Below are 22,138 nucleotides of genomic sequence, written 5' to 3'. Positions count from 1 at the left end.
AATTATGAAGTGAAAAATGATTTATGGTTTTCCAAATTTTTTACAAATAAATATCTGAAAAGTGGGGTGTGCATTTGTATTCAGCCCCCTTTACTCTGATACCCCTAACTAAAATCTAGTGGAACCAATTGCCTTCAGAAGTCACCTAATTAGTAAATAAAGTCCACCTGTGTGTAATTTAATCTTGGTATAAATACAGCTGTTCTGTGAAACCCTCAGAGGTTTGTTAGAGAACCTTAGTGAACAAACAGCATCACGAAGGCCAAGGAACACACCAGACAGGTCAGGGATAAAGTTGTGGAGAAGTTTAAAACAGGGTTAGGTTATAAAAAAAATATATCCCACGCTTTGAACATCTCACAGAGCACTGTTCAATCCATCACCCGAAAATGGAAAGAGTATGGCACACTGCAAACCTACCAAGACATGGCTGTCCACCTAAACTGACAGGCCGGGCAAGAAGAGCATTAATCAGAGAAGCAGCCAAGAGGCCCATCGTAACTCTGGAGGAGCTGCAGAGATCCACAGCTCAGGTGGCAGAATCTGTCCACAAGAGAACTATTAGTCGTGCACTCCACAAATCTGGCCTTTATGGAGGAGTGGCAGGAGGAAAGCCATTGTTGAAAGAAAGCCATAAGAAGTCCCGTTTGCAGTTTGCGAGAAGCCATGTGAGGGACACAGGAAACATGTGGAAGAAGGTGCTCTGGTCAGATGAGACCAAAAATTAACTTTTTGGCTTAAAAGCAAAGCGCTTTATCATTTTCCTTCCCCTTCACAACTATGTGCCACTTTGTGTTGGTCTATCACATAAAATCCCAATAAAATACATTTACATTTTTGGTTGTAACATGACAAATTGTGGAGAATTTCAAGGGTGTGAATACTTTTTCAAGGCACTGTATACAGCGGCAAGGCAGGATCACGTACCTATTACGTGATCCTGCACCGCTGGAGACCTGCTCCCACTGCAACTATACACAGCAGGAGCTGATCTGTGGGTATCGCGGACTGTATATCTGCCGGCACCCGGAGATCATTAGGCAGAGAGCCAGAACAGCGATCTGCCTATGTAAACAAGGGAGATCACCGTTCTGTAGGGAAGGCATTGATCCCGAGTTCCTGCAAAGCAAAAGTACCTCCCACACAGTACACAAGCACTGGCTAGGCACACATTTAAAGTGGTTGTTAAGCCACTTTCACATCTTCATACCATCCCCTTTGTGTTCTAATTCTGTGTGCCCCTTTGTACCCAAATGCCGCAGAGATCATGGAGACTTAGTTCACCTATGATGACGATGTCCGAAACTTCACCTGTACTGGTCGGAAGTCATTCACCTGCTTAATACTGTATTCCAGGTGTCCATGCAGCCTGACCCTAACCAATGCATCTTGGGCATCCTAGACAGTTTACATATGCAGAAATTCTACAAGGAAGCGGGAACATTGGTTCAGGCACATAGATTAATTCTAGTCCACTAGAAATCTGATCATTTACCGCTTGCAAGGAATGGATAGCCTACATGGGTAATACGCATTGTGTGTTCTGGAAATTTATTGTTTGTTGTACAATCATTTTTATGTATGCTTGTGATAAACACCTTCCTGAAGAGGAAAAAAAAAAAAGACGCTGCGCCAAATTGCATGGTACTGCGGAACCATAAGATTTGGTGACCACAAATGCACTGCATTTGTGATCCGTGTTTGGGGTGCCATTACCATTACATTGGCACCTGCATGCAGATCACAAGGGCAGTACTTTTGAATGATAATCTACTATTACATGCCACTTTTACAATAAAATGTGCTCATTCTTAGTGTATGGCTTGATCTCAGCATACTTGATATATAGACTTGCTTCAGCCATAGCTCACACCAGCCGCCATGTGGACTGTGTAATTTAAATGAACCTACTTCTGTTTATCCGCAAAGGGTTGTTGCAGTCAAGTGCCTCCATGACAGCATTTGTTGCATGCAATAAAACACGTATGCTTAATGCAGCTTTATCTTTTTAAAAACAATAATTGAATGTCTGCCATGCTGACCATATTGCTTTAAAATTTAAAATGGAATCAGCACACACAAGTATATATGATGTCTGGCCTTTTTTCCTCAATTTCCTAACTGGAAATATAAGTTCACTTTCAGTTTTTTTTTTTTACAAAACCAATATTCTTACAAATTAACAGCTCCACTTTTCTGAACACACATGTAACAAACATAGAACACTGTTTAAATTAGAACATCAGCCAAACAAATTAAAAATAAAGAGCTCAATAGCCACTTAAGCTCCAGAAAACTTTACCACCTTCATGACCAGGCCATTTTTTGCTATTCAGCACTGCGCTACATTTAGACCCCTTTCACACTAAAGGCGGTTTTCAGGCTTTTCAGCGCTAAGAATATCACCTGAAAACTGCCTCCCATGCCACCCCAGTGTGAAAGCCAGAGTGCTTTCACACTGGAGCGGTGCGCTTGCAGGAAAAAAAAAAAAAAGTCCTGCAAGCAGTATCTTTGGGGCAGTGCAGGAGCACTGTACACAGCGCTCCTAAACCACCCCTGCCCATTGAAATGAATGGACAACGCTTTGGAAGCGTCGCAACACAGGCGCTTTTAACCCCTTCTTTGGCCGCTAACGGGGGGGTTAAAAGCGCCCCGCTAGTGGCCGAAAACGAGCAGCGCTTTACTGCCAACGCAGCGTGAAAGTAGCCTAACTGCCAATTGTGCAGTCATGCAACACTGTATACAATTGAAATTTATATGATTTTTTTTTTTCACACAAATAAAGCTTTTTTTTGGTGGTATTTAATCACCACTAGTTTTTTTTTTTTTTATATAAAACATTTCGAAAAACAAATTAAAAAAAAAAAATCTAATTTCTTCACAACTTTAGGCCAAACATTTATGACTTTGGTAAAAAAAAAAAAAAAAAAAAAATCCTAATACGTGTATATTAATTGGTTTGTGGGAAAATTATAGTGTCCACAGACTATGAGATATATATATTTGAAAACAACTGATTTCATTGCTTGAGGCTCCAAAATCCCACAACAGTAAATTACCCTTTTTTTGGAAAGTAGACAGTCTAAGGTATTTAGTAAGAGGCATGTTTTTTTTTTTTTTTTTTTTTTTTTTTTTTTTTTTTTAACATAACGTCACACATGCAGTACAGCATTACATGACTGCTGTGGTGGTGATTAGAAACACTGACTGGTGACAAAAAAAAAAAAAAAGAGGATTCAAATTATATTATCTTAAATTCGTCAGAGTAATTCAATGTTACCATAGTAACAGTGTATTACTCTGAAGGGGTGATCAGGGATTTTTATTTTATTTTACACTTTGACTGCTCATACAATGAAGATCACTGTACCAGCAATACTTTGAACTGTCATGAATGGGTTCATGACAGCTTTAAATACTAGTGATCTGTGATTGGCCCAGGTACCATGTGTTAGCTGTGGGTCAATCACAGCTCACTAGTAAAGGAAGCAAATCCTTTTGCTGCATTATTCACCTTAAGTAGAGAAAGTTTCACCACAGTACATCCTTTGGAGATAGATGTCTTCAGTTTGATGGCCAGTATCATTTAAACCACTTCCTCTGAGCCCAGGTTGTCCTGGACCCACTCCAGTTTGTGACTGGAGAGTGAAAGGTGAAGCAATATAGGGATGGGCTCACCTCTCCATCTCCTCCCAAACGAGGCTGATACCAAATTCAGGTACGGGTACGGCTCACATTTAATGATGTCCTAATGATTATAGACCTGCTTTTTTTTTTTGAACTGCCTAAAGTTCAACTTTAATTTTTCACAAAACATAACAAAAAACAAACACATTTATAAAAAAAAAAAAAAACAAAAAAAAAAAAAAAAAAAAAAACCATCCAGTATAAAGAATATAATGACCTGTCTTGTTGCAACAATTTGATTGAAGGTGACATTTATAGTGAAGGCAACAAACGTCAAAAAGGAAACCGTTCCTTTTTGACAATACTTTTTTTTTTTTTTTTTGAGATTTTGACCATTAGTATACACAAGATACAAACCCATAGCACTCAGGGATCTACTGTATTTGGTACACACAATTGTTTTTAATTGCTGAAACAATTAACAAACCCTGTTAAATAAGATATCAGTAGTTTTTAACTTAGGGATTTATAAAAGTCATTAAAATACTTATTTTTGTAGAAAAACCTCTCCAAAGAAAGGATGCATTTCATTAAACGCACCTTTGATGATGCACCAGTATAAAATAAACATTAACAAACTAGGTTTTACTTTGTATCTTTTTCAACAGATACTCCATTTGTACATTAAAGTTTGGCTGTCCTTTCTTTGTTTTAGTGCTCAAAACTTTATAAGCTTCCATCTTCTTTTTCTTGTAGAGTTCTTTTGCTTCTTCTCTTTGTCTTCTGTTTTCCTCTGCTTCCTAAAAATGTGAAACATATGTGTTATATGCAATACTATTGATGACAAAAACACCTGAGATGGTAGAGAATTATTCACCAATGATCTAAAATCAAAATAAAGTCTATATTTGGCAGTACCTCCAGCAAAAGGACCTAAAAATGAGTGAGTGAGAAATAAGGGGGCAGGCTGTTTGCTCATGTGCTTACCGACTAAGAATGCAATATGTGTCAGATCTACACAAACAAACCTGCCAAGAGCATAAGACTTTCCCATATTACATGAGAAAGTTTATACCAGTGAATTAAACCTCTAGGGTCTATTTCACAAACCTGAATCCTTATATAAAAAAGGATTTAAAGAACCTGTCAGCTGGCACAGAAAGGGATTTGGAGATTAACACGCATGTGCCTGCACTTTAGCAACACAGTCAGTTTAGTAACTGCTTAGAGCCTGACATGTTATATTAAGTGCACGTTTTATGTTCTATAAAGTGCCCCACTGTGGAAAGACTGCGCTAGTGAAAACCAAAATGAGTCTTGCATAGCACTCCTGATTTAGCCTGAAGAGATGTGTGCAAGTTAGATTGCAGGCTTGTTACTTGTGGATGTAGGACCTGGGACTACAGAAGTGTGGGCTTTTGAACTGGAGTGGAGCAGCATCAACAGTATCCTTAACCACTTCCCACCCAAGGTACGTCCAGGGACGTCCTTGACTTTGAGCGGGGATATCTGAATGATGCCTGCAGGTACACACATCATTCACATATCATCCTTTTTGTGCCGGCGATTCCCTACACCATAATTACGATTGATCGTTCTTACGGGCGGTGAGAGGGGACGCCCCGCTGCCCTCCGGTGCTTCTACCGACTCACCGCTTCCATCGGTGAGTCGGAGAACAGATCCGCTGGCCCTGGATGGTGACCATAGAGATTTCCAGCGGAGTAAAATTAGCAATAAAAAAAAAAAAAAAAAAAAAAATTTAAAGCGCCTCTGTCCCCATGTGCTCGCACGCAGAAGCGAACGCATACTTAAGTCCCACCCATATATGAAAACAGTGTTCAAACCACACATGTGAGGTATTGCCGTCAACGTTAGAGCGAGAGCAATAATTCTAGACCTCCTCTAACTCAAAACATGTAACCAGTAAAAAATTTTAAAGCGTCGCCTATGGGGATTTTTAGGTACCGAAGTTTGCCGCCATTCCAAGAGCGTGTGCAATTTTGAAGCATGAAATGTCAGGTATCTATTTACTCGGCATAACTTCATCTTAGAAAACTATGCAAAAAAATTGGGCTAACTTTAATGTTTTGTTTTTTTTTTTTTTTTTTTAAAGCATGAAACAGTTTTTTTTCCAAAGAAAAAAACGTGTTTGAAAAATTGCTGCGCAAATACCATGCAAGATAAAAAGTTGCAACAACCGCCAGTGTATTCTCTAGGGTTTTTGCTAAAATATATAATGTTTGGGGTTCTATGTAATTTTCTAGCAAACAAATTATGAATTTTACATGTAGGAGAGAAATGTCAGAATTGGCCTGGATGAGAAGTGGTTAACGAGGTGCTGGGAAGAAAGGGAGAGACTCAAAATCTAGTCGTATACAAAAGCAAGAGAAAGATTTTAGCAGTAAATAAGCACCTTACAAAAGACATTTACTACTCAGCTGGAATAATGGACACATTCAGCGTGCAATATCTACTCAGTATTCCAACATCCCCAAAACACACCTTCAAGACGACCATTGCCTTGCTAAAGAAGCTGAGGGTAAATAAAAATGATGGACTGACCAAGCATGTCTCCAGACCTAAACCCTATTGAGCATCTGTGGGGCATCCTCAAACGGAAGGTGGAGGAGTGCAAGGTCTCCGACATCCATCAGCTCTGTGATGTTGTCATGGAGGAGTGGAAGAGGACTCCAGTGGCAACCTGTGAAGCTCTGGTGAACTCCATGCCCAAGGGGGTTAAGACAGTGCTGGAAAATAATGGTGGCCACTCAAAATATTGACACTTTGGGCGCAATTTGGACATTTTCACTTAGGGGTGTACTCACTTTTGTTGCCAGCGGTTTAGTCATTAATGGCTCTGTGTTGAGTTATTTTGAGGGGACAGAAAATTTACACTGTTATACAAGCTGTACACTCACTACTTTACATTGTAGCAAAGTGTCATTTCTTCAGTGTTGTCACATGAAAAGATATAATAAAATATTTAAAAAAATGTGAGGAGTGTACTCCCTTTTGTGAGATACCGTACATATAATAATGAAAAAAAAAAATGGTTATCTTATTCTTTCATATCCCATTACACTGCTTTACTGCATCACAGCATGTTTTACCTCTATGGATCCCTCCTCCCTCATTACTGGACTTCTTTTTTACTTCCACCTACTTTCTTACTTCTTCCTTTAAAGCGGTGGGCCAGCTGAAATAAAAAAAAAAATTAAAAGTCAGCAGCTACAAAACACTGTAGCTGCTGACTTTTAACAAGCACACTTACCTGTCCCTGGTGGCTGTGATGACGGCTGCTCGAGGCCGACCCGTCCCTCCGCTCTGGGGTCCCGGCGCCGCCATTCGAACTAAGGGAAACAGGCAGTGGAGCCTTGCGGCTTCACTGCCCGTTTCCTACTGCAGCGCTTTGTGAATGGGGCCCGCTGTGTTGTGGGACACACACAGTTCCCAGAACACAGCGCGCCCCGTTCCCCAGAAGACAACGTGAGGAGGAGAAGACTAAAGATCACCGCGGTGTAGGAAGTGGCAGAATAGGACGATCTGCCTAGCAACAGCCATTTCTGGTAAGTTAAAAAAAAAAAAAAAAAAATTTTCTGCAGATTTTTAGGAACATTTTGATGTAATTTTTTTTCTAGGGTGGTCCTCCACTTTAAGGTGGCCATACACCATACAATCTGATTGTACAAATCTTGTTTGGATCTACCAACTATGTAGTGCAAGGTCCTGCCTGATTGTGCAGTTGGGTCCTCATATTAGATAGTTTTGGTAAATCTAAACACACCAATTTCACTTTCAGGCCCCATTCACACCTAGCAAAGTAGGAGCAAAAGTTTTTTAGCACATTTTTCCTGTGACATGCATAGAGCAGCCCATTGATCTCAATGGGTTTCCTTACATGCGACAAACACAGCATAGTAGCCCATTCAACATTTTGGCACGTTGCAATTCATGCTTTTTTTACTGCGCGTTTTTGCACATGGCAAAATGCGCACTTGCTTCTGCATTTGGGGTGTTGTCAATTAATGGCAACGAAAGTGCAACTAGTTCATTTTAGGTGTATAAAAAGTGGCCACACACTATAAAATCTGATTGTACAATCTCCTTTAGATTTACCAAAATTATATAAAAGAGGACACGCCTATCTATCCAACCACTCTGTATCCATTCAGGCAGGCCCTTGAACTTCCTAGTTGTTGGTAGATCTAAAGTACATTCACATTATATAGTGTATGGCAAGCTACTAAAGCTCTGCTCCACTTAGGCTGTTATGTGATTGTTCAGCTCCTGCACACTCTGCCAAATGAACAATCCAAAAACAGAGCAAGACACTGGCTGTGCATTCAGGGAGAGCACTGCTCAATGACAATGAATGTATTGGAGGAGCATGTAACTAGAGAGGTGGGGAGGAGTAATCTCCTGGAGGGAGAGGGCAGGTGCAGGGTGTGTTTTATTGAAGACAGCTGCTGAAGTACCTCCTCACTCTACTAACAATTCACCCATTCTGCAGGACATATACCAGGAAGCCACAAAGGAGTTTTCTATATAAAGAAACTGGAGGCTGAAGGGAGTCCTGCCTTAGAACATAGATACATCTTTTTCTTTTCCGCAACAGAGGAGATACATTAATGGTATATCGGTACATAAGCAAACTGGGGGGAAAGGAAAAAAAAAACAAAAAACTTAGCCTTAATGTAATGCCAAATTTATATTGTAGAATAAGCATTACAGTCATTAAAGTGTTTGTAAATGTTCGATTTAAAAAAACAAAACATGCCTATACTTACCTGCTCTGCGCAATGGTTTTGCACAGAGCAGCCCCGGTCCTCTTCTTCTGGGGTCCACGCCAGGGCTCCAGGCCCCTCCTATTCATTGGGTGCCCCCTTGGAAAACTGCTTTCCCTGGGGGCACCTGTGCGTGCTCACTCCCGAGTCCCGCTGCTGTGTCCATTGACACAGACACCAGGATTTGGCCCCACCCCTCTCCCGTGTCATAGCTTTTGAATGACAGCAGCGGGAGCCAATAGCTCATGCTGCTATCAATCTGTCCAATGAGGAGAGCGACAGCGGCTGGAGCCACTGCACTCGTGCACATCGCTGGATGGAATTTGTCTCAGGTAAAAGAAAAAGGGGGCAGGCTGAAGCACAGAAAGTTTTTTAACCTAATGCAGGGCTTTACATCCACTTTAACATAACGTGCAGAACTGCTAGGCGAATCCATATACCACTGCTGTATCCTGATTTTAATTTAAGGTTAAAGACCTTACTTTTCTTTTGTTTGCTCGTTCACGCTGAACTCGTTGATATTCTTCTTTTGCTTTCTGTATCGATGTTTTATTCTTGAATTTCTTTTTTGGCCTGCACATGAAAAAAAAAAAAGTTATACTGAAATTATTCAACAAAAAAAAAAACAAAACAAAACAAAAAAAAAAAACAAAAAAACTAATGTTTCAAGTTGCTATTATTTTAAAATGTATCTAAACTCCTCTGAAAAATGTAATATAATGCAGTTTTCCAGTCTTCAGATAAGGTAGCTGCATTAGTTTTTATTACATTTTCAGGCTTTTTTTCCCCCCTTTAAAGATTTGGTCTGGTAATCCTGCCACCAACTTCCTGTCCTAAGGTGACAACACCCACTAACTGTACTGTATTTATGGAGGGAGCCATAGTTGCCACCCAGGCTGGACTACAAATATGTCTGGCTTTGTTAACCGCTTCCAGACCGCCTACCGCATATATAATTTGGGTACAGCGTCGCACAACTGCGCAATTGTCAGTTAAAACAATGCAGTGCCGTATCGCAAAAAACGGCCTGGTCAGGAAGGGGGTAAAACCTTCTGGGGCTGTGGTTACTCCCCATTACATTGGGGATGGGGAAACTAGTAGATAGTATATAGAAAGAAAGATAACATTGCGTTTGCTTTCAGGTTGGCTCAATGAACATGACAAAAACAATGCATTTCCAGCAAGATCAGCAAGTATTTTTTTTTTTTACTTGTTAAAAAAAAGTTTTAGCCTGAAAAAAGAAAAATGAATGCAACCACTTCATCTAAGGAATGGTAAGCTGCAATATATATACTTTTTGTTCTTGTGTTTATTCATCCTTTAGGCCCCTTTCACATGGGGAGGATTCCATTACAATCAGCAGGGGATAAACATACAGATCACCTGCTAATTAGAACACAGCGGGCGGATGACACATCCATGCTCCCTCAGTTTCTGCAGAGCAGACACAGACAGAGCCTCCTCTGCTATATGGGCATTGTGCGTAAACAATGCTCTGCTTTCTGTTTACACCTGACTACCTCTAAACTGCTCCATTTAAATGGAAGAGGGTGAAGTCCCCTTCCATTTTTTTTAGCTGACCCGAATGTAAAAAATACATAATAATTAAAGTGTATCTATAGTCAAAAATGTAAAATCAGATTAATTGCCACATTGTATTTCAATTACTTCTAGCTTACTGCTATTATTCTGAATGATTTTGAAGTATGTACTTAGCGAAAATTCTTACATTTACCTCCTTGAATTCGGTTACACTTATTCACCATGCATTGAAAGCAGACACCATATTGCGTTACAAATTTCACAGAGCTTGCCTTCTACACAGATTGTAGAAGTGTCTTCTACTACAACTACAGAGGTGCTGAGAGAAGGAGGACCGAATCAGTACAAGAATCATCGCTTGTAGACACCAAGTTACCATGGGAAATGTAACCCTTAGGAATCATGCAGGGAGTCCAGGAAGTTGTGGAAAGAGTATGCAAGTAGACAGCCAGCACTCAACATGAAAGATTTTCTTCAATAACCTTATAATGGATTGTCAAAAATAACTAAATATTTGTATTGTAATTACGTGTATATTATAAAATGGAAAGTGTATGCTGTGACAATAGATCTTTTTATGAATACAGAACTGCAGGCAGATGACACTACCCAATTAATGTTAATAAAACAGATATGCAGGCAGATAGATGCTGTACTTATAACCTTTATTATCACAGTTTTGCTTACACTTTCCTGTTACAGCATATATATATATATATATATATATATATATATATATATAATAGTGGGGACGGAAAGTATTCAGACCTCCTTAAATTTTTACTCTGTTATATTGTAGCCATTTGCTAAAATCATTTAAGTTCATTTTTTTCCTCATTAATGTACACACAGCACCCCATATTGACAGAACACAGAATTGTTGACATTTTTGCAGATTTATTAAAAAAAAAAAAAAAAAACTGAAATATCACATGGTCCTAAGTATTCAGACCCTTTGCTGTGACACTCATATTTAACTCAGGTGCTGTCCATTTCTTCTGATCATCCTTGAGATGGTTCTACACCTTCATTTGAGTCCAGCTGTGTTTGATTATACTGATTGGACTGGATTAGGGAAGCCACACACCTGTCTATATAAGACCTTACAGTGCATGTCAGAGCAAATGAGAATCATGAGGTCAAAGGAACTGCCTGAAGAGCTCAGAGACAGAATTGTGGCAAGGCACAGATCTGGCCAAGGTTACAAAAAAAATTCTGCTGCACTTAAGGTTCCTAAGAGCACAGTAGCCTCCATAATCCTTAAATGGAAGACGTTTGGGATGACCAGAACCCTCCCTAGAGCTGGCCGTCCGGCCAAACTGAGCTATCGGGGGAGAAGAACCTTGGTGAGGTAAAGAAGAACCCAAAGATCACTGTGGCTGAGCTCCAGAGATGCAGTCGGGAGATGGGAGAAAGTTGTAAAAAGTCAACCATCACTGCAGCCCTCCACCAGTCGAGGCTTTATGGCAGAGTGGCCCGATGGAAGCCTCTCCTCAGTGCAAGACACATGAAAGCCCGCATGGAGTTTGCTAAAAAAAAAAAAACAAAAAAACACCTGAAGGACTCCAAGATGGTGAGAAATAAGATTCTTTGGTCTGATGAGACCAAGATAGAACTTTTTGGCCTTAATTCTAAGCGGTATGTGTGGAGAAAACCAGGCACTGCTCATCACCTGTCCAATACAGTTCCAACAGTGAAGCATGGTGGTGGCAGCATCATGCTGTGGGGGTGTTTTTCAGCTGCAGGGACAGGACGACTGGTTGCAATCAAAGGAAAGATAAATGCAGCCAAGTACAGGGATATCCTGGACGAAAACCTTCTCCAGAGTGCTCAGGACCTCAGACTGGGACGAAGGTTTACCTTCCAACAAGACAATGACCCTAATCACACAGCTAAAATAACGAAGGAGTGGCTTCACAACAACTCCGTGACTGTTCTTGAATGGCCCAGCCAGAGCCCTGACTTAAACCCAATTGAGCATCTCTGGAGAGACCTAAAAATGGCTGTCCACCAACGTTTACCATCCAACCTGACAGAACTGGAGAGGATCTCCAAATCCAGGTGTGAAAAACTTGTTGCATCTTTCCCAAAGGCTCATGGCTGTATTAGATCAAAAGGGTGCTTCTACTAAATACTGAGCAAAGGGTCTGAATACTTAGGACCATGTGATATTTCAGTTTTTCTTTTTTAATAAATCTGCAAAAATGGCAACTATTCTGTGTTTTTCTGTCAATATGGGGTGCTGTGTGTACATTAATGAGGAAAAAAAAAAAATGAACTTAACCACTTCCATAGAGGGCATTTTCACCCCCTTCCTGCCCAAGCCAATTTTCAGCTTTCAGCACTGTCACATTTTGAATAATAATTGTGCGGTCATACAACACTGTACCCAAATGACATTTTTTTAAATTTTTTCCCAACGAATAGAGCTTTCTTTTGGTGGTATTTGATCACCTCTGCGGTTTTTATTTCTTGTGCTATAAACAAAACAATAGTGACAAAAAAAAAAAAAAAAAAAAAAAAAAAAAAAAAAAACACAATATTTTGTACTTTTTGCTATAATAAATATCCAATTTTTTTTTTTTTTTTCCTCAGTTTAGACCGATAGGTATTCTACATATTTTTGGTAAAAAATATCGCAATAAGCATATATATATTGGTTTGCGCAAAAGTTATAGCGTCTACAAAATAAGGGGATAGATTTATAGCATTTTTATTATTATTTATTTATTTATTTTTTTTACTAGTAATGGCGGCGATCTGTGATTTTTATCGTGACTGCGATATTGCGGCAGACACATCGGACAATTTTGACACATTTTTGGGACCAGTCACATTTATACAGCGATCCGTGCTATAAAAATGCATTGATTACTGTATAAATGTGACTGGCAATGAAGGGGTTAACCAGGAGGGGGTGCTGTAGGGTTAATCGTGTTGCTAGGGAGTGATTCTAACTGTGGGGGGAGGGGACTCACAAGGGGAGGAGACCGATCGGTGTTCCTCTGTACAAGGAACACACCATCGTTCTCCCATCTGACAGGACGTGGATCTGTATGTTTACACACACAGATCCATGGTCCTGCTCGGTTACCGGGCACGCGCACCAGGACTGGAGCGATGCGGCGACGCGCGCGCTGCCTGGAAGGCTGCGCCGTCATATGACGGCAGCCCAGAACAACAGCTGCACCATCCCGCCGTCATATGACGGCGGGCGGGCAGCAAGTGGTTAAATGATTTTAGCAAATGGCTGCAATATAACAGAGTGAAACATTTAAGGGGGTCTGAATACTTTCCGTCCCGTGTGTGATAGATATATATATATATACACACACCCCAAAATAGACCCAGTGGTCACATCTGTCAGACTTGGTCAGACAAGCTCCCTTCCTTTTCTTTACAATACAAGTTTGTGTGAAAACAGAGGTCCTGAGGGGTGTGGCAGTTACTCAGCTGTGCTAGAACAGAGAACTGGGGAGTGAGGACAGAAACAGCTTGAAAGAGGTATTTTATAGGGTTTCACCTCTGTAAAAATAGTCTATGCATTTAAGAATCCCCAGCAGGTAACAAACGAAGCAGCTTTTAAATAAATATGAACATATCTGCAAAACCTCTAGGCCATTTGCACCCTCATCATAGCTGGCACAAAAAACGCCTAATAATCTCAATAAATCCGCTCTGTCTTCAGGATAGAGAGAGAGCACACTGCATATGTGCGGAGCTCTGAACGAGGATGGCGCTTGCTCATAGGATGCTATGTGAGAGTCCACAGGCCTTCTTGACTATACCCTTTAATGCATTTTTAAGAAAAATTGCTCACAAAGCAGAACGTTCAAGACTACAGTACTATAAACAGATAAAGATATGAAACTTTAAAGCTGAAAAAGAAATAAAAAGTTACCCTGTGTATGTTAACTGTCCATTAAAAGTGTCAAAGAAGTGTACCGGTAAAATAAATCAATCACAGTTCAACAGACCAGTAAACTCACACTACTTCTTCCTGTTCCTCTGTGGTCTGTGTGATGTCCTCCTCAGGCTTCCTCTTTCTTTCTAGATTTTTCAGTCTTTCTTCTTCGGCCAAGTAGAGATGCTTTAAATGTTCAGGGTAATTGTCTGCATACAAATCTTTTGGAGTTGTGGTCTTCTTTTGCTTTCTTTGCAGCTTTTTATATTCTAACTGAACTTTTTGTTTTCTCCATAAAGCAAAGCCTTGGCCTATACAACAATAAAAAAAATAAATAAATAAATAAAATAAATGAAAAGTATTGGTCATAATTAAAGTTCATTGGTTTTGCGGAAGGAAGGAACATGTACATAAGGTTGGATTATATGCATTTCCTGTAGATGTATTCCTATTATATTTTCGTTTCAATAGATTTTATTATTATTATATTTAGACAACTTAAATCCAGTTCAGGACAAGGAAAGCAGGATATCGTGAACAGATGTCGAACTCAAGACAGGAATAATACATTTTGTTACCATAGCTAAGATAGAGTAGATAAGAATTCTACCATAACTGCGATTTTTCACTAATACAAAAAGGCATCTTAGTTTATACAGAACAGAATGTACGTAGGTATGCCGTGAATATATGAACCGTTACATTAACTTTGTTAAACAGATTTAGAAAATACTTAATTGTACCAGAAGGACCACTGAGACCACTCCGCTTGAACTAAGTAGAGTCCTCCTTTGCTGGAGGCAAACATACATTCATAAACACTGTGCAGTTGCGTCAGAGCTATAACCTCTGAGCTCGTTTTAGAAAACCAGTTGCGAGTGATGGTCAGTTTAGCTGATAATAAAATGTGAACAACTATACATCTGAGTGATGAGGGGGGATAAGCTTGAATACATCAGACCAATAGTTAGACAATTATTTGCATGACCACAATATATGTAGAAGTGTGCCGTTGGACCCACAATACCACCAACACAAGAGTGATGTGGAGGAATTTTTGGTGTGAAGAATATGAGGGGTTCAGTACCATCTGAAGGCGATCTTGTATGAAAGTTCCCATAGATTGGCTTATTTGGTAGCTCTATAAGGCGCATTCAAGGCCGCTATCCATTGATCATCGGTGAAGGATGATCTTAGCTCTTGTTTCCATTTAATCTGGGATGGAGTTTTGATGAATGACGATTTATCTTTTAGGATTTGGTAAAAAAAGGGATATGCCTTTAATGTGTGGGCTCTCATCAAACCAGCATTTCCATGTTTGTCTAGAGTTGTTTTGGAATATTACAAGTGAGTGAACTAGGCAGTGAGTGATTCTGATATATTGAAAATACTCAGACGCAGGGATATTAAACTCCTTTTGGAGCGTTGGCAATTGTTTGAATATTCTGGCTGAGTAGAGGTCAGAAATTTGGGTTATACCCCAATTTGTCCAGGCTAAAATATCAATGTTGAGAGTTGAAAGGGTGTTTAAGGGGATGGAGATTGGTGTTGGGAGTTTCTATAAGGATTTTTGAGGATCAATTGGTGGAATGCCGACCTAGAGACTAATATGGTAGGGGACAGAAGCTTGTCTATGTTGCGCTGGTAGAGAGTACTAACAAGCCAACTGTGGAGGTTCCTATCCAGGACCTGTGTGGATTCTATGTCTTTCCACAGGTTCTGTCAATCCGGAGCAAACCATACTTTTAAATTGTGCTAATAGTGTGGTCAGATAGTAGTCCCGAGGTCTGGCATGCCTCCTACCAATTTGTGTTTCATAAGCTTATAATGAGAACATCTCACTTTTTCCCCCCTGGCTTAATAATGTTTGTAGTTTCCAAAAATAGGAAGTGGGTATAAGGATAGGTAGGGATCGGAAGAGATATAATAACTGCAGGAGCTTAAGCATCTTAAACGATGCGAGTCTCCCCAGCCAGGAAAGTGTGAATTTAGAGAGGTTTGTTAATTCAGATTGTAGGGTTTTAGGTAGGGAATTAAGTTTTTCTGGAATAAAGACTTAGGATTAGCTGTGAGCTGCACTCCAAAAGTATTTTATAGATTTATTAGCCCAAAGATATGGGAAGTGGTTGGAAAGAGTAGATTGGGTAGAAGGGGGAATATTAACACCCAGAATATAAGATTTGTAGTGGTTGACCTCATATTAGGAAACGGAGCTAAATTCTTTCAAAGTTGAATGTACATTTGCAAGGGAAGAATGTGGGTCTGACATGAGAATCACATCTGCAAATAAATTAGTTTTATGTTCATTTCCAATTTTGTTCCCTGAAATGCCTGGATGAGAGCGAATCTTGTGTGCTAATGGTTCAATAAGGAGAATAAAAATAAGTAGGGATAAAGGACATCCCTGACGGGCGCTGTTCGATATAGAGTAGGTATTGGAAAGCATTGCTGAACAAAAAACTTGTGCTGAAGGTTTGGAGTAGAGGGCCAGTATCGCATAAAGTATGGGGCCTTGAAAGCGAAATTTCTGTAGGGTCATATTTAGATATGACCAGTGGATTCTGTCAAATGCCTTCTCTGCATCCAAAGCTATAAGCAGAGAAGGTATTTCCTGTCTGCTGGCAAAGTGGAGGACATTGATTAGACGTCTTGTCGCATCTGCTGTTAGTCTCCCTGTCGTGAACCCGGATGAATTAAATGTGGGAGGATATCAATAATCCTGTTCGCTCTCTCCTTTGCAAATAGTTTGAGATTGTAGTTCAATATTGATATGGGGTGGAAATTCTGAGGGGAGGAGGGATCTTTGCCAGGTTTTGGTAGTGTGATTATTAAAGCCTTTAAAATATCATCAGGGAAAGAGGAAGAGAGTGCAGCCACATTGAACAATGAAGTAAGAGGGTCAATTAGAATAGATGAAAACGGTTTATAATAATCAGCAACAAAACCATCAGGTTCAGGAGATGTACTGTTAGGAAGAAGATTGATAGCCTTGGCTATTTCCTGAGATGTGAATGGGGAGTTTAGAGTTAAGAGCTGGGAGGAAGTCAGAGTAGGTAGCTTATTAGTTTGCAGGAAAGATGTTATGTCAGATGGCATGCACAATGGACAGCGAGCTGTCAGCACCGGGAACCCAAAGGCTAGTGAAGAACTAGCCTGGGTGAGGACGGCACTGGATCCCTGCACAGATAAGTGTCCTTTTATTAAATGTCAGCATCTATAGGATTTGTAGCTGCTGACATTTTTATTTTTTTCCCCTAGACTGAACAACCGCATTAAGGCCTAAAAAAAAAAAAAAAAAAAATCACCCTTTCAGTGGCCCCCCCAACACTACAAGGGTGTTATGCTCTTCATGTCTAGGAGTGAACAGCTCAGGCTCTCACTTACCTTATAGCCTGCTCTAGCACCCTTCTCCCCCTCTGCCTGAAACTCCAGGCTGTGGGTCCAGCATTGGCATCATCACATAAAATACAGGGCTATTACCACCCTATTATTGGAGATGGTGCAGTGGACTGGTTGCAACGCTTAAGAGAGCCTACTGGAGGATTTTTGTTCCCTTTTTGAGCACCCCTGGACAGAACAAGTACTGATTTAGGGTGGGATTTAAAGGGTAAGTTCATTTTTTTAGAAAAATGAAAAAAGGTGAGTACTGTACACCCTACTGCCCTAGACCTTGCATGTCGTGAGTGATGTGGTATCAGTACCCACGCTCAACCCATGTACCTTTCTGGAGATTTGAAATCCCTTTGCTTCTCTGTGCAGTGTTTCCAAGACAGATTAGAGCGATGCTCTGTAATGGCCCTGACCAATCAGAACTGCTTTGATCGGTCCTGGAAGTCCTGCAGAGAGAAGGGGAAGAGAAGTGGGGATTTCAAATCCCTGGACTGCTACAAGGGCTGCGTGGGTACTTACAACTCATCACTCATGGAGATACGTACAGTGGAGCCCGGGGGGTGGGGAGGGTGTGTGGTGATAGTTAATCCTTTCATATTTTCTGTAAAGGTGAACACACGTTAAGGTACAGGTTATAAAAGAACACAGGCTGTGCAGTTCTGCAATCCATGGGTGAGCTTGATGCTGTTTTCATGATTGTGTCAGGTTACATTTTATCACAAGATTATTATAGAGGAGGAAAGTGATTGTAGTGAAGCAGAGTGTTCTGCACCCCACACTAGGCTCTGCTAGAGGGTCTGTTAAACCACAGCAATGTCAATATTCCCATTGCACACCTTCCCGGATAAGGCTTAGGAGCTGAAGCAAAAGGTTATCAACCCAGTGAACTATAACCAAAAATACGAGAGAAAAAAAAAAAAATGAATGGGTGTTCAAGGATAACCACTCAGACGACATGTATAATATACATAAAAAAAAATCTTATCTTTATTACAAAACATTAAACGTTGTACAAACAATGGGGTAAAAATTCCCATTATACATCAAATAAAACCATTGATGCAGCTGTCAGAGAGATAGGAGTGTTTCCTACACTTTTCGCAATCACAGCCACTTCCTCAGGGCTTCAATCCTTTTCATCTGACAAAGTGCCTAACATCGACAATTTAAATCAAGTGAATTCATCATGTCGGTTTGGGCTATGGGGAGGCGAAAAATGAAACCCAAGGCAAAGATAGTGCTCAATATGAATGAAGCAAACGAGAGGATGTCACTGACCAAATAGGATTGTCCAAGGTAAACGCCATTCACACTATTCTCATTGTGGTCTGACAGTGTTGGCAGTAGATCCATATAAAGCACCATCAACATTAAAGTGTTTCTAAACCCACAACAGTAAAATCAGTCTGTATATGCATAGCATGCTTGTTATACTTAATGAGTTAATCCTCTGCATTGTAAAAAAAGGTTGTTTTATACTGTATGCATAGATCCCCCCCCCCCCTGCACTGTCTATCTCGGAAAAGCCAGCTAACACAGGCAGGGTAGCCAACCTGTACATGCTCAGTTGTGTCTTTTATGCTGAAGAGAATAATTAACTTGTTGCCAGAGCTAGCCAGGTCACATAATATTGACATCACACATGTGGGCGTGTATACAGGCTGCAGTGGAAATCTTTTCCTACCTTAAATCTTAGCACTGGAGAAACTGTGCAGTTTATATACAGATACATACAGATCAGCCAGATGTATACAGATCAGCCAAAAAGGTATATAGTGGCAATATATTAATGTAAAAAGAATATTTATATGCTGTGGGCACTGTGGGGGGCAGATGAACCATTTTCAGATCACTAGGTTTAGTAACACTTTAACAAATCTTCGATCATATCCTCTATGCAGTAAAACTACTCCTGGGTGACTGCCGGATACACAATGCCAAGTAGTCTCCTTGCCTCCTTAGGACCCTGCTCACATGCAGGTGCTGAAGCAACAACCAGCTGGAACTGGAGACATTGCAGCTCAAATGCACATGTTCACCAGCATACCACAGCCTGAAATCCTTACCGAAGAACAAGCTTATCACAGAGGTCACAGTGCAACGTTTCGGGACCCCTTTGCCTGATAATGATCACATGCCTGATGAAGGGCCCTGCGTGTCTCCGAAACGTTGCACTGTGTCCTCTGTGATGAGGCTGTTTTTCGGTAATGATTTTGGACCTTATTCATTGAACCGCGGTGTGCAGGAGAACATGTGCAATTGGTATACCATACCTCCCACCTTTCTGAGATAGGAATGAGGGACACCTATTGGCAAAAAGTATGTAGGCATAGAACACACCCCTGCTACACCCACTTAAAAGATAATTATACAAAAAAAAAAAAAAAAAAAAAAAAAAAAGGGAGGCTTGGTTAAAGCAGAGTTCCAGCCATTTCTGTGTTTATTAAAAGTCAGCAGCTACAAAAAGTGTAGCTGCTGACTTTTAATAAACACAAACTCACCTGCTCCATGGTCCAGCAATGCAGCTGCCCGAAGCCTCGCTTCTCCTCTCTGCGGCGCCGGTGGTTCAGTGGTTCATCAGATTAGGCACCTGTCAGATTTTGTAATGGAAGTGACGTTCCGTTGCGGCCATCTTACTACACCCCGCACTCGTCCACAGTAAGGATACAGTGAGAAGGCGGCAAGCGGGCATCTTGTTACACCCACCAGAGTCTTGCATGTCACACTAATTTTTAACAGTAAACTCAGCTTATATGGCAAAATACCGGATTTTTAAAATCCATCTGACAATTTGGATGTTGAATTTTAAAAGCAGCGGCGAGCCTGCTGCTCTCACAGGTTTGCTAATGTGACAGAAATTTAAAAATTCAACATCAAAACAGTCACACAGATTTCAAAATACTGAATTTCACTATATAAGCTGAGTTTACTGGTAAAAATAAATGTAAAATGCAAGACTATGGTGGGTGTAACAAGATAAAAAAACAAAACAAAAAAAGGTCACTGCCCCCACCTATAACTGGTCTTCACAGCAAGGAGCACTGGAAGGGCAAATGCATGTAAAATAAAACCAAAGAATTTCCAAGCTCAACTTACCAACCAGCCTGCGACCAACCAAATTAACCTGCCTAACAGTACGCGTTAATAACAGGGGTTTAGTAGTACACATTTGTAAATGCATGCGTAAGCTGCAGGCCACGGCAAGGCACCCTGTATCCTGCAGACCCACTCTAACTTTGAAGAGTCTCCACAGTGGGAGCACATGTATTTTAATGGATAGGTGAAGGGCAGATGACTGGAGGGAGCCCACCCCTCCTTAAAGGTGCAGGAGCACACTGAACACCCAGCACATTGCATAATGGCAGCAAAGGTGTCAGTGCATTGCCTGACCAATATGTCAACAATACAAAAAAAAAAAGTCACTGCCCCCACCTATAACTGGTCTTCACAGCAAGGAGCACTGGAAGGGCAAACGCATGTAAAATAAAACAAGATGTCCGCTTGCCGTCTTCTCACTGTATCCTTACTGTGGACGAGTGTGGGGTGTAGCAGGATGCCGGTGACGGAACGTCACTTCCGTTACAAAATCTGACGGGTCGCCTAATCTGATGAACCACGGGTGCCGAGGAGAAGCGAGGCTTTGGGCAGCTGCATCGCTGGACCATGTGAGCGTGTGTTTATTAAAAGTCAGCAGCTACGCTTTATGTAGCTGCTGACTTTTAATAAACACAGAAATGGCTGGAACTCTGCCTTAACCAATCATTTTTTTTTGTATAATTATCCTTTAAGGGGGTGTGTCCTATGCCTAATCTGATGAAACACCGGCATTGCAAGTGTAGGCACCCGGCTGTGACAGCCGAGTGCACACTGCGCATGTCACACTGTGCGTCCTGATTGGCCGGGCAATCTTTTGGGACCTGCGACGTGTCCCAGAAGATTGCAGGGAGGGAGGGGGAGAGGAGAACTCCTGCTACGACAAGCGGAAGTGGGAGCTGGGTACCTGTCAAAACCAGGTACCCACCCCCCCAAAAAATGACATGCCAAATATGGGGGGGGGGGGGGGGCAGGAGTCCTTAAAGTGGAAGATCCACTTTTGGGTGGAACTCCATTTTAAACCCACAGGGTTTTTTTATGACTTCCATTCCTTTTTTTAATGGATTTTGGAATTTACAAATGCAGCAACTTAGAATGTGAATGGAAGGTTTAGAACTGGGGAACACTTCTTGATAGAGAAGTTGCATTTTATATAGATCGGGACAAATGAGGAGGAAAGAGGAACTTTGTTCCAAATGAGGACCAGTTGGGAGGGAGCTCTGGGTACACCATGGCACTCACCCTCCTTGGCACTCCCCGCTACGAGCTGCTGAGCGTTCTTCCACCTCTTCTTGTCTTTCTCCCCTCTCTGTACACTCTTCCTCTGCACAAACACCCCACCGGGCTCCGTTTTCTTCTGAGCGGCCCCTCTTCTTCCTCCTCCATCCCCGGAGCCCTTATTAAACGTCCCCCTCCCTTTCCCCCAAGCGGGCCCGGCTCTTCTTCTGGGCTGTGTGCCCCCTAATCCGGAGGAAGCCATGCTACTCCTCCACGAGTCGCCGTTTGATGACGTCACCGCACCAGATGGCTTCCTTCAGTGGGGATGTATTGCAGAGAAAGAGGTGGAGCTGAGTGAAACACACACAGCACTGTATAATGATTCAGTAGTGTGCAGTACATTCCCACTTATAGCACAGGTAGGGGAACGTCACTGTCTAATGACTGTGCTGTGTATGTGTCCTGCCCAGTATTCTTCCATGGCTGATATCCTCTTCCCTCTCTATTCCTTGTCTCCTTTCCATGTTTCTTCCCGGCGCATGCGCCCTTTAGCCCGGGCACTTCTGGATGGGGAACATT

The 22,138-nt window shown here is 41.2% G+C and overlaps 1 protein-coding gene across 2 annotated transcripts; it reads right to left on the bottom strand.

The window, feature by feature from the left end:
- Window positions 1-4,069: 4,069 nt before the first annotated feature.
- Window positions 4,070-22,124, bottom strand: CCDC59 (coiled-coil domain containing 59). Of its 2 annotated transcripts, XM_073620221.1 has the most exons (5): window positions 21,584-22,124; window positions 13,944-14,169; window positions 8,895-8,985; window positions 6,739-6,824; window positions 4,314-4,427 (listed from the first exon to the last, which is right to left on the bottom strand). In XM_073620221.1, the coding sequence occupies exons 1-4, from the start codon at window positions 21,819-21,821 to the stop codon at window positions 6,762-6,764; spliced, it is 618 nt and encodes a 205-aa protein (XP_073476322.1). In that variant the 5' UTR covers window positions 21,822-22,124; the 3' UTR covers window positions 4,314-4,427; window positions 6,739-6,761. The 2 variants fall into 2 exon arrangements, with proteins under 2 accessions (XP_073476321.1, XP_073476322.1); XM_073620220.1 differs by lacking the exon at window positions 6,739-6,824 and having other exon boundaries at window positions 4,070-4,427.
- Window positions 22,125-22,138: the final 14 nt, after the last annotated feature.

The sequence above is a fragment of the Aquarana catesbeiana genome, linkage group LG03 (assembly GCF_042186555.1).
Source record: "Aquarana catesbeiana isolate 2022-GZ linkage group LG03, ASM4218655v1, whole genome shotgun sequence".
In the NCBI taxonomy this organism is placed as follows: Eukaryota; Metazoa; Chordata; class Amphibia; order Anura; family Ranidae; genus Aquarana; species Aquarana catesbeiana.
Note: the sequence above shows the minus strand (reverse complement) of the source record. Positions and strands in the feature narration are given on the sequence as shown.